Source organism: Pseudophryne corroboree, chromosome 3 (assembly GCF_028390025.1).
Source record: "Pseudophryne corroboree isolate aPseCor3 chromosome 3, aPseCor3.hap2, whole genome shotgun sequence".
Taxonomy (NCBI): Eukaryota; Metazoa; Chordata; class Amphibia; order Anura; family Myobatrachidae; genus Pseudophryne; species Pseudophryne corroboree.
The window spans coordinates 7841015-7859478 of NC_086446.1; the positions used below are offsets into that span (position 1 = coordinate 7841015).

General features: G+C 48.3%; 1 protein-coding gene across 1 annotated transcript in view; it reads right to left on the reverse strand.

Moving 5' to 3' along the window:
- Window positions 1-18464, reverse strand: part of LOC135056937 (uncharacterized) — a 164031-nt gene that overhangs the window by 75090 nt on the left and 70477 nt on the right. The window contains exons 6-7 of the mRNA XM_063962718.1: window positions 18364-18444; window positions 17460-17547 (exon numbers count right to left, since the gene is read on the reverse strand). Coding sequence (XP_063818788.1) covers window positions 17460-17547; window positions 18364-18444 — 169 coding nt within the window. The remainder of the gene's footprint in view (window positions 1-17459; window positions 17548-18363; window positions 18445-18464) is intronic.

Genomic DNA, 18464 nt, shown 5'->3' on the forward strand with positions numbered 1-18464 from the left:
TGGACTGGTAACACAAAATTACATGATGTGAGGGGGAGAGCAGGAGTATAATAGGGGCTGATGTCCCCTGATGTATATGATACACCAGAGAGTGTCGTGAGGAGACTGGTCAGATCTCTGGGATGGTAACATACAGTGACATGATGTGAGGGGAGAACAGGAGTATAATAGGGGATGATGGCTCCTGATGTATGAGATACACCAGAGAGTGTGGAGAGGAGACTGGTCAGATCTCTTGGCTGGTAACATACAGTGACATGACGTGAGGGGGAGAGCAGGAGTATAATAGGGGCTGATGGCTCCTGATGTATGAGATACACCAGATGTTAGGCGCCGGGGTCCGCGCGGCCGTGCGGCCCGGCGCCTATCAACCAGAGACGCCGGGCGCACGGAGCCGCTCAGACCTTAACAACAGGAACGCCACGGTCAGACTGCATTCCCTGTTGCTGGGTCTTAATTAATCAGTGCCTGTGTGTTCTGGCCATGCAGCATGCAGCTGCACGGCATCATCATGTAATTACCCTGTCTGGATCAGGATTGGAGGGCTCTCAAATATAAGCACTCCCAGGACTTCTCACAGACGCCGGTGATAGCTTCCCGTTTGCCTGTGTCTGCTGCAGAGAGAGTTCCCAGTCCCGGTCTATTCGTTTGTTCCTGTTCTCAGTGATCCTGTACTCGGAAGTTACCATCTGTTCCTGGAGTCTGACCGAGCACCTTTAACATCTGGTGGTGTTCGTGAGTCGCGGCGCAGCCGTGTGTTGCGGCTTGTCCGCTATAATTTATTATTTTGTTTATATTGTGTTCTGGAGCTTTGCGGAGGATTCCGCTTCCACAAGATCCACTCTGGTGTCCAGCGGTGCCGGATAGGAGTGTCGGATCAGTGGATCTTTGGTTGTCCTTTTCCCTGGCGGCTAGTCCGCACATACCTTTTGATTTAGTTAAGTTAGCTTGTAACCCCTGGCTTGGTTGCTTAGTCAGAGGGCCCCTTGTTATCACCCTGTCTCGGACTTCCCCTTGTCTCCCATTAAGACCTGCGGGGGCATCGGGGTTGGGCAGACATAATCCGCCCTTCGAACGCGGCTGCCATGGGCTCAAGCAACCATAGTCTCGCAGGGGATTTCTGATAACACGGGCGAGACAACGGAGTTAGGGCGCCAGGGGTTACTAGGCTCTCCAGCTCCCACAACCTGTATATTGTTCCTGTACTCAGATCCCTGCCATAAGATCTTCTCCAGTCTGGAGTACAGGAATCGTAACATTATCACCGGCCAGACAAAAGAAAAAAATTTCAACAGGAGTTAATTTTTTCACTTATCCAGTTGGGAGAATTTTGTCGGCCTCATGAATCCCACCGGTGTTGGGCCAAATCCTGGCCAGTTTCTAGTTAGTCAGATTCAGGAACTTACCCAGATGGTTCAGGATCTGTCCCTCCGGGTGAGCTCACAGGAAGATCTGTTACGGACTTCCCCGAGGGTCATCCCTGAACCAAAAATGCATCTGCCTGACCGTTTTTCTGGGGATAGAAAACAGTTTTTTAATTTTAAAGAGTCTTGTAAACTGTATTTTCGTTTAAGACCAGTCTCCTCAGGTACGGAGGCTCAGCGGGTTGGAATTATAATTTCTCTGCTTCAGGGGGATCCTCAGACCTGGGCTTTTGGTTTAAAGACAGACGATCCGGCCTTATCGTCTGTAGACGCCTTTTTAAAATCTTTAGGGCTATTGTATGACGACCCTGATAGAGAGGCGTCCGCAGAAAGTCAGTTGCGTGCTCTAAGACAAGGTAGGAATCCTGCAGAGAATTATTGTACGGAGTTTCGCCGTTGGTCGAACGACTGTGGCTGGAATGACCCTGCCTTGCGCAGTCAGTTTCGCCTCGGCTTATCTGAATCTATAAAAGACAGCCTCCTTCAGTATCCCGCTCCTGAGACCCTTGATAAACTCATGGAGCTCTCTATTAAAATAGATCGTCGGCTCAGAGAGCGGAGGACTGAAAAAGGGGCATCTGTAGTTTCTTTTCCCTGTGTTCCTTCCGTCCCTGTAGACATGGAGGAGTCTATGCAGATTGGTCTCTCCAAATTGTCTCCGGAAGAAAGAACCAGGAGGCAAAATTCTGGTCTGTGTTTGTACTGCGGAGGTAAGGGACATTTTGCCCGTAGTTGCCCAAACAAGTCGGGAAACTTCCTGACCAAGTGAATAGTGAGGGGGTTCACTTTGGTCTACAGGTCATCTCCTCAAATAATTCACTGTTGGTTCCTGCTAAAGTTTCTTATGACAGCCTCTGTTCCTCGGTCTCTGCTTTTGTGGACAGTGGAGCCGCAGGAAACTTTATGGACTTAACATGGGCCAAGGCCTTAGGTATTCCTCAGCTAACCTTAGGTAGGTGTATCACCATGCATGGTTTAGATGGGAGTCCCTTATCCAATGGGGTTATTTCTCTATGTACACCTCCAGTTTTGCTCTCGGTGGGAGCTCTACATTCTGAAAAGATTGAGTTTTTTCTTACCCATTGTCCAGCAGTTCCTGTGGTTCTGGGTCACCCTTGGCTGGCCTTTCATAATCCCATCATAGATTGGCAGTCTGGGGAGATCCTACAATGGGGTACCATCTGTGATAAAGAATGTATTACACTTCCTATCCGAGTAGCTGCTGCCAGGTCCACACATATTCCTGGAGAATACCAGGATTTTTTGGATGTATTTTCCAAGGGTAATGCGGATATTTTGCCTCCCCATAGGCCTTATGATTGTACCATTGAGTTAATTCCTGGTGCCACGTTGCCTAAAGGAAGGTTATATGCATTGTCTGGTCCTGAAACTGTGGCCATGAATGAGTATGTGAAAGAAAGTCTTGAGAAAGGGTTTATCAGGCCATCTAAATCCCCTTTAAGTGCAGGTTTTTTCTTCGTAGAGAAGAAGGATGGTTCCCTCAGACCCTGCATTGACTTTCGAGCCTTGAATAAGATCTCAGTAAAGAATACTTACCCCCTGCCGCTGATCTCTGTCCTCTTTGATCAGCTACGTTCGGCTGTTATTTTTTCTAAGATTGACCTGAGAGGAGCATATAATCTCATTAGAATCAGGTCAGGGGATGAGTGGAAAACGGCATTCAGTACTCAATCAGGCCACTATGAGTATCTGGTCATGCCATTCGGCCTATCTAACGCTCCGGCAGTCTTTCAGGATCTCATTAATGATGTGCTCCGTGAGTTTTTGGGAAGATTCGTCGTGGTCTATTTAGACGACATTTTGATATATTCTGACTCTGTAGAACAACATGTTACCCAGGTGCGTCAGGTGCTTAAGAAATTACGTGAAAATCACTTGTATGCCAAACCGGAGAAGTGTGAATTTCACGTCACGGAGGTATCCTTTTTAGGGTACATTATTTCCCCTCGGGGATTCCGAATGGAACCTAAGAAGCTCCAAGCCATCCTGAGTTGGGCGCAACCCACCAACTTAAAAGCAATTCAGCGCTTTTTAGGGTTTGCAAACTACTATAGAAGGTTTATTCACTCTTTCTCTGACCTAGTTGCTCCCATTGTGGCACTCACTAAGAAGGGAGCAGATCCTACCAATTGGTCATGTGAAGCTAAAGTATCTTTTCAGGCCTTGAAACAAGCCTTTGTCTCAGCCCCTGTCCTTATACATCCCAACCCAGAATTGCCTTTCATCGTTGAGGTAGATGCCTCGGAGGTTGGTGTAGGGGCTATCCTTTCTCAGAAGGATCCAGATTCCCTTGAGTTACATCCTTGTGCCTTTATGTCCAGGAAATTCTCATCTGCTGAATCCAACTACGATGTTGGTAATCGGGAGTTGCTGGCTATTAAATGGGCTTTTGAGGAGTGGAGACATTGGCTTGAAGGAGCGACCCATACCATTTCAGTTTTGACGGATCACAAAAATCTTCAATACATTGAATCAGCTAAGCGACTGAATGCCCGACAGGCTCGTTGGGCTTTATTTTTTACTCGTTTCAAATTCATTATCACCTTCAGACCTGGTTCCAAGAATACCAAGGCAGATGCCCTCTCACGCAGTTTTCTTCCCGTTCAAGACAACAGTCCTGTTACTCCCATACTTCCGCCTTCAGTCATTCAGGCAGGTCTCACACAGGATGTTTTTTCTCAATTAAAGCTGCTTCAACATCAAGCTCCGGGAAATACTCCTGCTGGTCGTCTTTTTGTTCCTGAGTTTTTGAGAGCAACTGTTTTGGAGGAATTTCATGATAGCAAAGTTGCAGGGCATCTGGGAGTCGCTAAAACTTTGGAATTGGTATCCCGCTCAGTGTGGTGGCCTGGTCTTTCTAAAGACATTAAAGAGTTTGTTTTTTCGTGTCAGGTCTGTGCACAGCATAAAGTTCCCCGTTCGTTGCCTATTGGTCAACTTATGCCCCTGAATGTTCCTCTTAGGCCGTGGTCGCATATCTCCATGGATTTTGTGGTGGACCTCCCTCTGTCAGCTGGATGCAGAGTCATATGGGTGGTAGTGGACCGTTTTAGTAAGATGGCCCATTTTGTTGGTCTTCCCCGATTGCCATCTGCCCAGGGATTGGCAGTCTTGTTCCTCCGTCATGTTTTCAGACTCCATGGGTTGCCCACTGATATTGTTTCTGACAGGGGTCCACAATTCATTGCACAATTTTGGAAGTCTTTTTGTGCTTCGTTAAAGATGAAATTATCATTAACCTCCGGTTATCATCCACAATCAAATGGACAGACTGAGCGAGTGAACCAATCCCTAAAACAATATTTGCGTTTGTACTCGGACAAACTCCAAAATGACTGGTCTGAGTTTCTTCCATTGGCAGAATTTGCTTATAATAATGCCTGTCATTCCTCCACCAATGTATCTCCATTTTTTGCAGTTTTTGGTTTCCACCCCAGAGCTAATTCATTTTTTCAACATTCCTCTGTATCCTCTCTGGCCCTGACCTCTCATCTTAAACTTATTTGGAAAAAAGTGCACCTAGCTCTCAGAAAAGCAGCTTTCAGGGAAAAAAAATTTTCTGACAGGCTCCGGCGGCCGTGCACTTTTAAAGTAGGAGACAGGGTGTGGCTGTCGACTCGCAATATCAAACTTCGACAAACCTCAGCCAGATTGGGTCCTAGATTTATTGGACCATTTCTCATTATCAAAAAAGTCAATCCAGTTGCTTTCCGGTTACAGCTACCAAAAACTTTACGAATCGGAAATACCTTCCATTGCTCTTTGCTCAAACCATATGTTTCTTCTAGCAGATTTCCTCGTAAAAAATCTCAGGGGAGATCACCAGTTAATGTACAGGGTCAGCAGGAGTTCTTGGTTGAGAAGGTTCTCGATTCCAAGTTGTCTCGGGGTCGGCTTTATTTTTTGGTGCATTGGAAAGGTTATAGTCCTGAGGAAAGGTCGTGGGTCCTAGATGAGGACCTTCATGCCCCAAGACTCAAAAGGGCATTTTTTCAAGAATTTCCTCAGAAACCCGGATTTAGGGGTTCCTTGACCCCTCCTCAAGGGGGGGGGTACTGTTAGGCGCCGGGGTCCGCGCGGCCGTGCGGCCCGGCGCCTAGCAACCAGAGACGCCGGGCGCACGGAGCCGCTCAGACCTTAACAACAGGAACGCCACGGTCAGACTGCATTCCCTGTTGCTGGGTCTTAATTAATCAGTGCCTGTGTGTTCTGGCCATGCAGCATGCAGCTGCACGGCATCATCATGTAATTACCCTGTCTGGATCAGGATTGGAGGGCTCTCAAATATAAGCACTCCCAGGACTTCTCACAGACGCCGGTGATAGCTTCCTGTTTGCCTGTGTCTGCTGCAGAGAGAGTTCCCAGTCCCGGTCTATTCGTTTGTTCCTGTTCTCAGTGATCCTGTACTCGGAAGTTACCATCTGTTCCTGGAGTCTGACCGAGCACCTTTAACATCTGGTGGTGTTCGTGAGTCGCGGCGCAGCCGTGTGTTGCGGCTTGTCCGCTATAATTTATTATTTTGTTTATATTGTGTTCTGGAGCTTTGCGGAGGATTCCGCTTCCACAAGATCCACTCTGGTGTCCAGCGGTGCCGGATAGGAGTGTCGGATCAGTGGATCTTTGGTTGTCCTTTTCCCTGGTGGCTAGTCCGCACATACCTTTTGATTTAGTTAAGTTAGCTTGTAACCCCTGGCTTGGTTGCTTAGTCAGAGGGCCCCTTGTTATCACCCTGTCTCGGACTTCCCCTTGTCTCCCATTAAGACCTGCGGGGGCATCGGGGTTGGGCAGACATAATCCGCCCTTCGAACGCGGCTGCCATGGGCTCAAGCAACCATAGTCTCGCAGGGGATTTCTGATAACACGGGCGAGACAACGGAGTTAGGGCGCCAGGGGTTACTAGGCTCTCCAGCTCCCACAACCTGTATATTGTTCCTGTACTCAGATCCCTGCCATAAGATCTTCTCCAGTCTGGAGTACAGGAATCGTAACACCAGAGAGTGTGGGGAGGAGACTGGTCAGATCTCTGGGCTGGTAACACACAGTGGCATGATGTGAGGGGGAGAGCAGGAGTACAATAGGGGCTGATGGCTACTGATGTATGAGATACACCAGAGTGTATGGGTAGGAGACTGGTCAGATCTCTGGACTGGTAACACAAAATTACATGATGTAAGGGGGAGAGCAGGAGTATAATAGGGGCTGATGTCCCCTGATGTATATGATACACCAGAGAGTGTCGTGAGGAGACTGGTCAGATCTCTGGGCTGGTAACACACAGTGACATGATGTGAGGGGTGGAGAGCAGGAGTATAATAGGGGCTGATGGCTCTGATGTATGAGATACACCAGAGAGTGTGGGGAGGAGACTGGTCAGATCTCTGGACTGGTAACACAAAATTACATGATGTGAGGGGGAGAGCACGAGTATAATAGGGGCTGATGTCCCCTGATGTATATGATACACCAGAGAGTGTGGGGAGGAGACTGGTCAGATCTCTGGGCTGGTAACCACACAGTGACATGATGTAAGGGGGAGAGCAGGAGTATAATAGGGACTGATGGCTCCTGATGTATGAGATACACCAGAGTGTGTGGGGAGGAGACTGGTCAAATCTCATGACTGGTAACACAAAATTACATGATGTGAGGGGGAGAGCAGGAGTATAATAGGGGCTGATGTCCCCTGATGTATATGATACACCAGAGAGTGTCGTGAGGAGACTGGTCAGATCTCTGGGCTGGTAACACACAGTGACATGATGTGAGGGTGAGAGCAGTAGTATAATAGGGGCTGATGGCTCCTGATGTATGAGATACACCAGAGAGTGTCGTGAGGAGACTGGTCAGATCTCTGGGCTGGTAACACAAAATTACATGATGTGAGGGGGAGAGCAGGAGTATAAATAAGAATTTACTCACCGGTAATTCTATTTCTCGTAGTCCGTAGTGGATGCTGGGAACTCCGTAAGGACCATGGGGAATAGCGGGCTCCGAAGGAGGCTGGGCACTCTAGAAAGATCTTAGACTACCTGGTGTGCACTGGCTCCTCCCACTATGACCCTCCTCCAAGCCTCAGTTAGGTACTGTGCCCGGACGAGCGTACACAATAAGGAAGGATTTTGAATCCCGGGTAAGACTCATACCAGCCACACCAATCACACCGTACAACTCGTGATATGAAACACAGTTAACAGTATGAAACAATAGAGCCTCTCAACAGATGGCTCAACAATAACCCGATTTAGTTAACCATAACTATGTACAAGTATTGCAGATAAACCGCACTTGGGATGGGCGCCCAGCATCCACTACGGACTACGAGAAATAGAATTACCGGTGAGTAAATTCTTATTTTCTCTAACGTCCTAGTGGATGCTGGGAACTCCGTAAGGACCATGGGGATTATACCAAAGCTCCCAAACGGGCGGGAGAGTGCGGATGACTCTGCAGCACTGAATGAGAGAACTCCAGGTCCTCCTCAGCCAGGGTATCAAATTTGTAGAATTTTGCAAACGTGTTTGCCCCTGACCAAGTAGCTGCTCGGCAAAGTTGTAAAGCCGAGACCTCTCGGGCAGCCGCCCAAGATGAGCCCACCTTCCTTGTGGAATGGGCATTGACAGATTTTGGCTGTGGCAGGCCTGCCACAGTATGTGCAAGCTGAATTGTACTACAAATCCAACGAGCAATAGTCTGCTTAGAAGCAGGAGCACCCAGCTTGTTAGGTGCATATAGGATAAACAGCGAGTCAGATTTTCTGACTCTAGCCGTTCTGGAAACATATTTTCAGTGCCCTGACAACGTCTAGCAACTTGGAGTCCTCCAAGTCCCTAGTAGCCTAGGCACCACAATAGGCTGGTTCAGGTGAAACGCTGACACCACCTTTGGGAGAAACTGGGGACGAGTCCTCAATTCTGCCCTATCCATATGGAAAATCAAATAAGGGCTTTTACAAGACAAAGCCGCCAACTTTGATACTCGCCTGGCAGAAGCCAAGGCCAATAACATAACCACCTTCCACGTGAGATATTTCAGATCCACGGTTTTTAGTGGTTCAAACCAATGTGATTTTAAGAAACTCAACACCACGTTGAGATCCCAAGGTGCCACAGGAGGCACAAACGGGGGCTGACTCTGCAGCACTCCTTTTATAAATGTCTGAACTTCAGGTACTGAAGCTAGTTCTTTTTGAAAGAAAATCGACAGAGCCGAGATCTGTACCTTAATGGAACCCAATTTAAGGCCCATAGTCACTCCTGCTTGCAGGAAATGCAGAAATCGACCTAGTTGAAATTCCTCTGTTGGGGCCCTTTCGGCCTCACACCATGCAACATATTTTCGCCATATGCGGTGATAATGAGTTGCTGTAACCTCTTTCCTGGCTTTAGTAAGCGTAGGAATGACTTCCTCCGGAATGCCCTTTTCCTTCAGGATCCGGCGTTCAACCGCCATGCCGACAAACGCAGCTGCGGTAAGTCTTGGAACAGACAGGGCCCCTGCTGCCGCAGGTCCTGTCTGAGTGGCAGAGGCCATGGGTCCTCTGATATAAATTCTTGAAGTTCTGGGTACCAAGCTCTTCTTGGCCATCCACGAGTATCGTTCTTACTCCTCGCCTTCTTATTATTCTCAGTACCTTTGGTATGAGAGGCAGAGGGGAGAACACATAAACCGACTGGTACACCCACGGTGTTACCAGAGCGTCCATAGCTATCGCCTGAGGGTCCCTTGACCTGGTGCAATATCTTTTATAGCTTTTTGTTGAGGCGGGACGCCATCATGTCCACCTGTGGCCTTTCCCAATGGTGTACAATCCTATTGGAAGACTTCTGGAGGAAGTCCCCATTCTCCCGGGTGGAGGTCGTGTCTGTTGAGAAGATCTGCTTCCCAGTTGTCCACTCCGGGAATGAACACTGCTGACAGTGCTAACACATGATTTTCCGCCTATCGGAGAATCCTTGTGGCTTCTGCCATCGCCATCCTGCTTCTTGTGCTGCCCTGTTGGTTTACATGGGCGACTGCCGTGATGTTGTCTGATTGGATCAGTACCGGCTGGTTTTGAAGCAGAGGCCTTGCCGGCCTCAGGGCATTGTAAATGGCCCTCAGGTCCAGAATATTTATGTGTAGGGAAATAACCTGACTTGACCAAAGTCCCTGGAAATTTCTTCCCTGTGTGACTGCCTCCCAGCCTCAAAGGCTGGAATCCATGGTCACTAGGACCTAGTCCTGTATGCCGAACCTGCGGCCCTCTTGAAGATGGGCACTCTGCAGCCACCACAGTAGAGATACCCTGGTCCTTGGAGACAGGGTTATCAGCCTATGCATCGGAAGATGCGATCCGGACCACTTGTCCAACAGGTCCCTCTGAAAAGTTCTTGTATGGAACCTGCCTAATGGGATTGCTTCGTAGGAAGCTACCATTTTTCCCAGGACTCGCGTGCAATGATGCACCGCTGCCTATTTTGGCTTCAGGAGGTCTCTGACTAGAGATGACAACTCCTTGGCTTTCTCCTCCGGGAGAAACACTATTTCTGGTTTATGTCCAGAACCATCCCCAGGAACAGTAGACGTGTCATAGGAACCAGCTGTGACTTTGGACTGTTTAGAATCCAACCATGCTGTTGTAGCACTTTCCAAAATAGTGCTACCCCGACTACCAACTGCTCCTTGGACTTCGCCCTTATAACGAGATTGTCCAAGTACGGGATAATTACAACTCCCTTTTTTTGAAGGAGTATCAACATTTCGGCCATTACCTTGATAAAACACCCTCGGTGCCATGTACAGTCCAAACGGCAGTGTCTGGACTTGGTAATGGTAATCCTGTACCACAAATCTGAGGTACTCCTGGCGAGGATGGTAAATGGGGACATGCAGGTAAGCATCCTTGATGTCCCAGGATACCATGTAATCCCCCTCGTCCAGGCTTGGAATAACCGCCCTGAGTGATTCCATCTTGAACTTGAATTTTTGTGTTCAAGGATTTTAAATATAAAATGGTCACACCGAACCATGCGGTTTCGGTACCCCAACCCGTGTGGAATAGTAACCCCGTCCTTGTTGAAGTAGGGGCACCTTGAGTATTACCTGCTGGGAATACCGCTTATTAATTGCCTCTAGCACAGCCTCCCTGCCTGAGGGAGTTGTCAGCAAGGCATATTTTAGGAAACGGCTGGGGGGAGACATCTCTAATTCCAGCTTGTACCCCTGAAATACTACTTGAAAGAAACAGGGATCCACCTGTGAGCGAGCCCACTAATTGCTGAAATTTTTTGAGACGGCCCCCCACCGTACCTGGCTACACCTGTGGAGCACCCGCGTCATGGTGTGGCCTCACAGGAGGCGGGGGAAGAATCTTGATTCTGGGAACAGGCTGACTGGTGCAGCTTTTTTCCCTCTACCCTTGTCTCTGTACAGAAAGGAAGCGCCATTTGACCCGCTTGCTTTTCTGAAGCCGAAAGGACTGTACCTTTGTCTGTGAGGAAACCTGAGGTAAAATTATTTCTTCCCAGCAGTTGCTGTGGATACGAGGTCCCAGAGACCATCCCCAAATAATTCCTCACCCTTATAAGGCTCTCTATGCGCTTTTTAAGTCAGCATCACCTGTCCAGTGACAGGTCTCTAATACCCTCCTGACAGAATGGACATTACATTTATTTTGGATGCCAGCCGGCAAAATATCCCTCTGTGCATCCCCCATATATAAGACGACGTCTTTAATATGTTTTTATGTTTGCCAACTAGTATCCCTGTTTGACAGGGTCACCGACCACGCTGCAGCAGCACTATCTGCAGGTCTCAGTCTAGTACCTGAGTGTGTAAATACAGACTTCAGGATAGCCTCCTGTTTTTTATCAACAGGTACCTATTAAAGTGGCCGTATCCTAAGACGGCAGTGCCACCTTTTTTGACAAACGTGTGAGCGCCTTATCCACCCTAGGGGATATCTCCCAGCGTAACTTATCCACCTGGCGGGAAAGGGTACGCCATCAGTAACTTTTTATAAATTACCAGTTTCTTAACGGGGGAACCCACGCTTTCACACACTTCATTTATTCATCTGATGGGGGAAACAAAACACTGCCTGTTTTTTCTCCCCAAACCTAAAACCCATTTTTAGAGGTGCTTGGGTTAAAGTCAGAAATGTATAACACATTTTTTATTGCCGGGATCACGTCACGGATGTTCCTAGTGGATTGTGTATATGTCTCCACCTTGTCGACACTGGAGTCAGACTCCGTGTCGCCATCTGTGTCTGCCATCTGAGAGAGCGGGCGTTTTTGAGCCCCTGATGGCCTTTGAGACGCCTGGGCAGGCGCGGGCTGCGAAGCCGGCTGTCCCACAGCTGTTACGTCATCCACCCTTTTATGCAAGGAGTTGACACTGTCGGTTAATACCTTTCACCTATCCATCCACTCTGGTGTCGGCCCCACAGGGGGCGACATCACATATATCGGCCTCTGTTCTGTCACCATATAAGCCTCCTCATTCAACATGTCGACACAGCCGTACCGACACACCGCAGACACACAGGGAATGCTCTAAACGAGGACAGGACCCACAAAAGCCCTTTGGGGGGACAGAGTAAGAGTATGCCAGCACACACCAGAGCGCTATATATATACAGGGACTAACTGAGTTATGTCCCTAATAGCTTTTATATAATATACTGTATACAGTGCCAAATTTAATGCCCCCCCCTCTCTTTTCCCTCTTACTGTGCAGGGAAGAGCCAGGGAGCTTCCCTCCAGCCGAGCTGTGAGAGAAAAATGGCGCCAGTGTGCTGAGGAGATAGGCTCCGCCCCTTTTTCGCGGCCTATTCTCCCGTTTTTTATGGAATTCTGGCAGGGGTATTTACCTCATATATAGCCCCTGGGGCCATATATTGAGGTATTTTAGCCAGCCAAGGTGTTTTTATTGCTGCCTCAGGGCGCCCCCCCCCAGCGCCCTGCACCCTCAGTGACCGGAGTGTGAAGTGTGTGAGAGGAGCAATGGCGCACAGCTGCAGTGCTGTGCGCTACCTTGGTGAAGACAGAGTCTTCATGCCGCCGATTTTCCGGACCATCTTCTTGCTTCTGGCTCTGTAAGGGGGACGGCGGCGCGGCTCCGGGACCGAACATCAAGGCTGGGCCTGCGGTCGATCCCTCTGGAGCTAATGGTGTCCAGTAGCCTAAGAAGCCCAATCCGGCTGCAAGCAGGCGAGTTCGCTTCTTCTCCCCTTAGTCCCTCGCTGCAGTGAGCCTGTTGCCAGCAGGTCTCACTGAAAATAACAAATTCTAAGACTATAACTTTCTAAGAGCTCAGGAGAGCCCCTAGTGTGCATCCAACCTCGGCCGGGCACGAAATCTAACTGAGGCTTGGAGGAGGGTCATAGTGGGAGGAGCCAGTGCACACCAGGTAGTCTAAGATCTTTCTAGAGTGCCCAGCCTCCTTCGGAGCCCGCTATTCCCCATGGTCCTTACGGAGTTCCCAGCATCCACTAGGACGTTAGAGAAATAGGGGCTGATGGCTCCTGATGTATGAGATTTCCCAAAGGGTGTGGGGAGGAGACTGGTCAGATCTCTGGGCTGATAACACACAGTGATATGACGTAAGGGGGAGCAGGAGTATAATAGGGGCTAATGGCTACTGATGTATGAGATACACCAGAGTGTGTGGGGAGGAGACTGGTCAGATCTCTGGGCTGGTAACACACAGTGACATGATGTGAGGGGGAGAGAAGGAGTATTATAGGGTCTGATGGCTCCTGATGTATGAGATACACCAGAGAGTGTGGGGAGGAGAAAAGTCAGATTTCTGGGCTGGTAACACACAGTGACATGATGTGAGGGGGAGAGCAGGAGTATAATAGGTGCTGATGGCTCCTGATGTATAACATACACCATAGAGTGTGGGAAGAAGACTGGTCAGATCTCTGGGCTGATAACACACAGTGACATGATGTGAGGAGGAGAGCAGGAGTATAATAGGAGCTGATGGCTACTGATGTATGAAATACACCAGAGAGTGTGGGGAGGAGACTGGTCAGTTCTCTGAGCTAGTAACACAGTGACATGATGTGAGGGGAGAGCAGGAGTATAATACAGGCTGAAGGCTCCTGATGTATGAGATAAACCAGAGAATATGGGGGAAGAGACTGGTCAGATCTCTGGGCTGGTAACACACAGTGACATGATGTGAGGGGTAGAGCAGGAGAATAATAGGGGCTGATGGCACCTGATGTATGAGATACACCAGAGTGTGTGGGAAGGAGACTGGTCAGATCTCTTGGCTGGTAACACACAGTGACATGTTGTGAGGCGGAGAGCAGGAGTATAATAGGGGCTGATGGCTCCTGATGCATGAGATACACCAGAGTGTGTTGGGAGGAGACTGGTCAGATCTCTGGGCTGGTAACACACAGTGACATGATGTGAGGTGGAGAGCAGGAGTATAATAGGGGCTGATGGCTCCTGATGTATGAGATACACCAGAGTGTGTGGTGAGGAGACTGTTCAGATCTCTGGGCTGGTAACACACAGTGACATGATGTGAGGGGGAGAGCAGGAGTATAATAGGGGCTGATGGCTCTGATGTATGAGATACACCAGAGAGTGTGGGGAGGAGACTGGTCAGATCTCTGGACTGGTAACACAAAATTACATGATGTGAGGGGGAGAGCACGAGTATAATAGGGGCTGATGTCCCCTGATGTATATGATACACCAGAGAGTGTGGGGAGGAGACTGGTCAGATCTCTGGGCTGGTAACCACACAGTGACATGATGTAAGGGGGAGAGCAGGAGTATAATAGGGACTGATGGCTCCTGATGTATGAGATACACCAGAGTGTGTGGGGAGGAGACTGGTCAAATCTCATGACTGGTAACACAAAATTACATGATGTGAGGGGGAGAGCAGGAGTATAATAGGGGCTGATGTCCCCTGATGAATATGATACACCAGAGAGTGTCGTGAGGAGACTGGTCAGATCTCTGGGCTGGTAACACACAGTGACATGATGTGAGGGTGAGAGCAGTAGTATAATAGGGGCTGATGGCTCCTGATGTATGAGATACACCAGAGAGTGTCGTGAGGAGACTGGTCAGATCTCTGGGCTGGTAACACAAAATTACATGATATGAGGGGGAGAGCAGGAGTATAATAGGGGCTGATGGCTCCTGATGTATGAGATTTCCCAAAGGGTGTGGGGAGGAGACTGGTCAGATCTCTGGGCTGATAACACACAGTGATATGACGTAAGGGGGAGCAGGAGTATAATAGGGGCTAATGGCTACTGATGTATGAGATACACCAGAGTGTGTGGGGAGGAGACTGGTCAGATCTCTGGGCTGGTAACACACAGTGACATGATGTGAGGGGGAGAGAAGGAGTATTATAGGGTCTGATGGCTCCTGATGTATGAGATACACCAGAGAGTGTGGGGAGGAGAAAAGTCAGATTTCTGGGCTGGTAACACACAGTGACATGATGTGAGGGGGAGAGCAGGAGTATAATAGGTGCTGATGGCTCCTGATGTATAACATACACCATAGAGTGTGGGAAGAAGACTGGTCAGATCTCTGGGCTGATAACACACAGTGACATGATGTGAGGAGGAGAGCAGGAGTATAATAGGAGCTGATGGCTACTGATGTATGAAATACACCAGAGAGTGTGGGGAGGAGACTGGTCAGTTCTCTGAGCTAGTAACACAGTGACATGATGTGAGGGGAGAGCAGGAGTATAATACAGGCTGAAGGCTCCTGATGTATGAGATAAACCAGAGAATATGGGGGAAGAGACTGGTCAGATCTCTGGGCTGGTAACACACAGTGACATGATGTGAGGGGTAGAGCAGGAGAATAATAGGGGCTGATGGCACCTGATGTATGAGATACACCAGAGTGTGTGGGAAGGAGACTGGTCAGATCTCTTGGCTGGTAACACACAGTGACATGTTGTGAGGCGGAGAGCAGGAGTATAATAGGGGCTGATGGCTCCTGATGCATGAGATACACCAGAGTGTGTTGGGAGGAGACTGGTCAGATCTCTGGGCTGGTAACACACAGTGACATGATGTGAGGTGGAGAGCAGGAGTATAATAGGGGCTGATGGCTCCTGATGTATGAGATACACCAGAGTGTGTGGTGAGGAGACTGTTCAGATCTCTGGGCTGGTAACACACAGTGACATGATGTGAGGGGGAGAGCAGGAGTATAATAGGGGCTGATGGCTCCTGATGCATGAGATACACCAAAGTGTGTGGGGAGGAGACTGGTCAGATCTCTGGGCTGGTAACACACAGTGACATGATGTGAGGTGGAGAGCAGGAGTATAATAGGGGCTGATGGCTCCTGATGTATAAGATACACCAGAGTGTGTAGGCAGGAGACTGGTCAGATCTCTGGGCTGGTAACACACAGTGACATGATGTGAGGGGGAGAGCAGGAGTATAATAGGGGCTGAGGTCCCCTGATGTATGAGATACACCAGAGAGTGTGGGGAGGAGACAAGTCAGATCTCTGTGCTGGTAACACACAGTGACATGATGTGAGGGGGAGAGCAGGACTATAATAGGGACTCATGGCTACTGATGTATGAGATACACCAGAGTGTGTAGGCAGGAGACTGGTCAGATCTCTGGGCTGGTAACACACAGTGACATGATGTGAGGGGGAGAGCAGGAGTATAATAGGGGCTGAGGTCCCCTGATGTATGAGATACACCAGAGAGTGTGGGGAGGAGACAAGTCAGATCTCTGTGCTGGTAACACACAGTGACATGATGTGAGGGGGAGAGCAGGACTATAATAGGGACTCATGGCTACTGATGTATGAGATACACCAGAGTGTGTAGGCAGGAGACTGGTCAGATCTCTGGGCTGGTAACACACAGTGACATGATGTGAGGGGGAGAGCAGAAGTATAATAGGGGCTGATGGCTCCTGATGTATAACATACACCATAGAGTGTGGGAAGAAGACTGGTCAGATCTTTGGGCTGGTAACACACAGTGACATGATGTGAGGGAGAGAGCAGGAGTATAATAGGGGCTGATGACTCCTGATGTATGAGATACACCAGAGAGTGTGGGGAGGAGACTGGTCAGATCTCTGGGCTGGTAACACACAGTGATATGACGTGAGGGGGAGCAGGAGTATAATAGGGGCTGATGGCTCCTGATGTATGAGATACACCAGAGTGTATAGGTAGGAGACTGGTCAGATCTCTGGACTGGTAACACAAAATTACATGATGTGAGGGGGAGAGCAGGAGTATAATAGGGGCTGATGTCCCCTGATGTATATGATACACCAGAGAGTGTCGTGAGGAGACTGGTCAGATCTCTGGGCTGGTAACATACTGTGACATGATGCGAATGGGAGAGCAGGAGTATAATAGGGGCTGATGGCTCTGGACTCCTCCAATGGTCAGATACATATCTCTCATTAGTTTGTACTGACAGAAAAGGGTGTAGAATGAGATATTGCTGTAGTGACTAAGGAAGGAGAATATGGGACTCTATTCTGTAATAAAATAGTGGAATCCCCTCCCACGCACAATAAGACTCGCCTCTAGTCTCCAAAACTTTAAGCAATTCCTGAAGGTGAGTTTATCGAATTCTGGAAATGCCCACATAGCTTCATATACTTTACTTTCCAATTACATCCCCACTGTAGAGTCCACACATAACCTCACATGTTTTTACTTTCTTCACTTTCCCATCCTCCCGACACCAGGCCAACATTGCTGTGTAACCATATCATACAGCCCACCAAGGACTTTTGCAATCTGGTGGACCTTTTTGCAATAGTCAACACCTATCCTTGTCTATCAATGCCTACTTCCCTATAGATTGTAAGCTTGAAAGCAGGGCCGTCCTACCTCTATGAATTTCTGTTATTACCTATTCTTGTTATCTCACTGTTTTCACTCGTTTGGTTTTATTTTATCACTGTTTCCAATTGTAAAGAGCAACAGAATTTGATGCGCTATATAAGGAACTGTAAATAAATAAAATAAAGTGTTTATTGCTCACCTGTGCTGATATCTGTAGGGATTTCCTCCTCCTTACACTGCAGATCACCCTTCACATACGTCTCTTCTTCTCCCTCTATATCTTCTGCCTTTATATCAGTCACATACGTCTCTTCTTCTCCCTCTGTATCTTCTGCCTTCATATCAGTCACACACGTCTCTTCTTCTCCCTCTATATCTTCTGCCTTCATATCAGTCACATACGTCTCTTCTTCTCCCTCTATATCTTCTGCCTTCATATCAGTCACATACGTCTCTTCTTCTCCCTCTATATCTTCTGCCTTCATATCAGTCACATACGTCTCTTCTTCTCCCTCTATATCTTCTGCCTTCATATCAGTCACATACGTCTCTTCTTCTCCCTCTATATCTTCTGCCTTTATATCAGTCACATACGTCTCTTCTTCTCCCTCTATATCTTCTGCCTTCATATCAGTCACATACGTCTCTTCTTCTCCCTCTATATCTTCTGCCTTCATATCAGTCACATACGTCTCTTCTTCTCCCTCTATATCTTCTGCCTTTATATCAGTCACATACGTCTCTTCTTCTCCCTCTATATCTTCTGCCTTCATATCAGTCACATACGTCTCTTCTTCTCCCTCTATATCTTCTGCCTTCATATCAGTCACATACGTCTCTTCTTCTCCCTCTATATCTTCTGCCTTCATATCAGTCACATATGTCTCTTCTTCTACCTCTATATCTTCTGCCTTCATATCAGTCACATACGTCTCTTCTTCTCCCTCTATATCTTCTGCCTTCATATCAGTCACATACGTCTCTTCTTCTCCCTCTATATCTTCTGCCTTCATATCAGTCACATACGTCTCTTCTTCTCCCTCTGTATCTTCTGCCTTCATATTAGTCACATACGTCTCTTCTTCTCCCTCTGTATCTTCTGCCTTCATATCAGTCACATACGTCTCCTCTTCTCCCTCTATATCTTCTGCCTTCATATCAGTCACATTACTCCTATCTTCACCCTAAATACCAACAATAATGA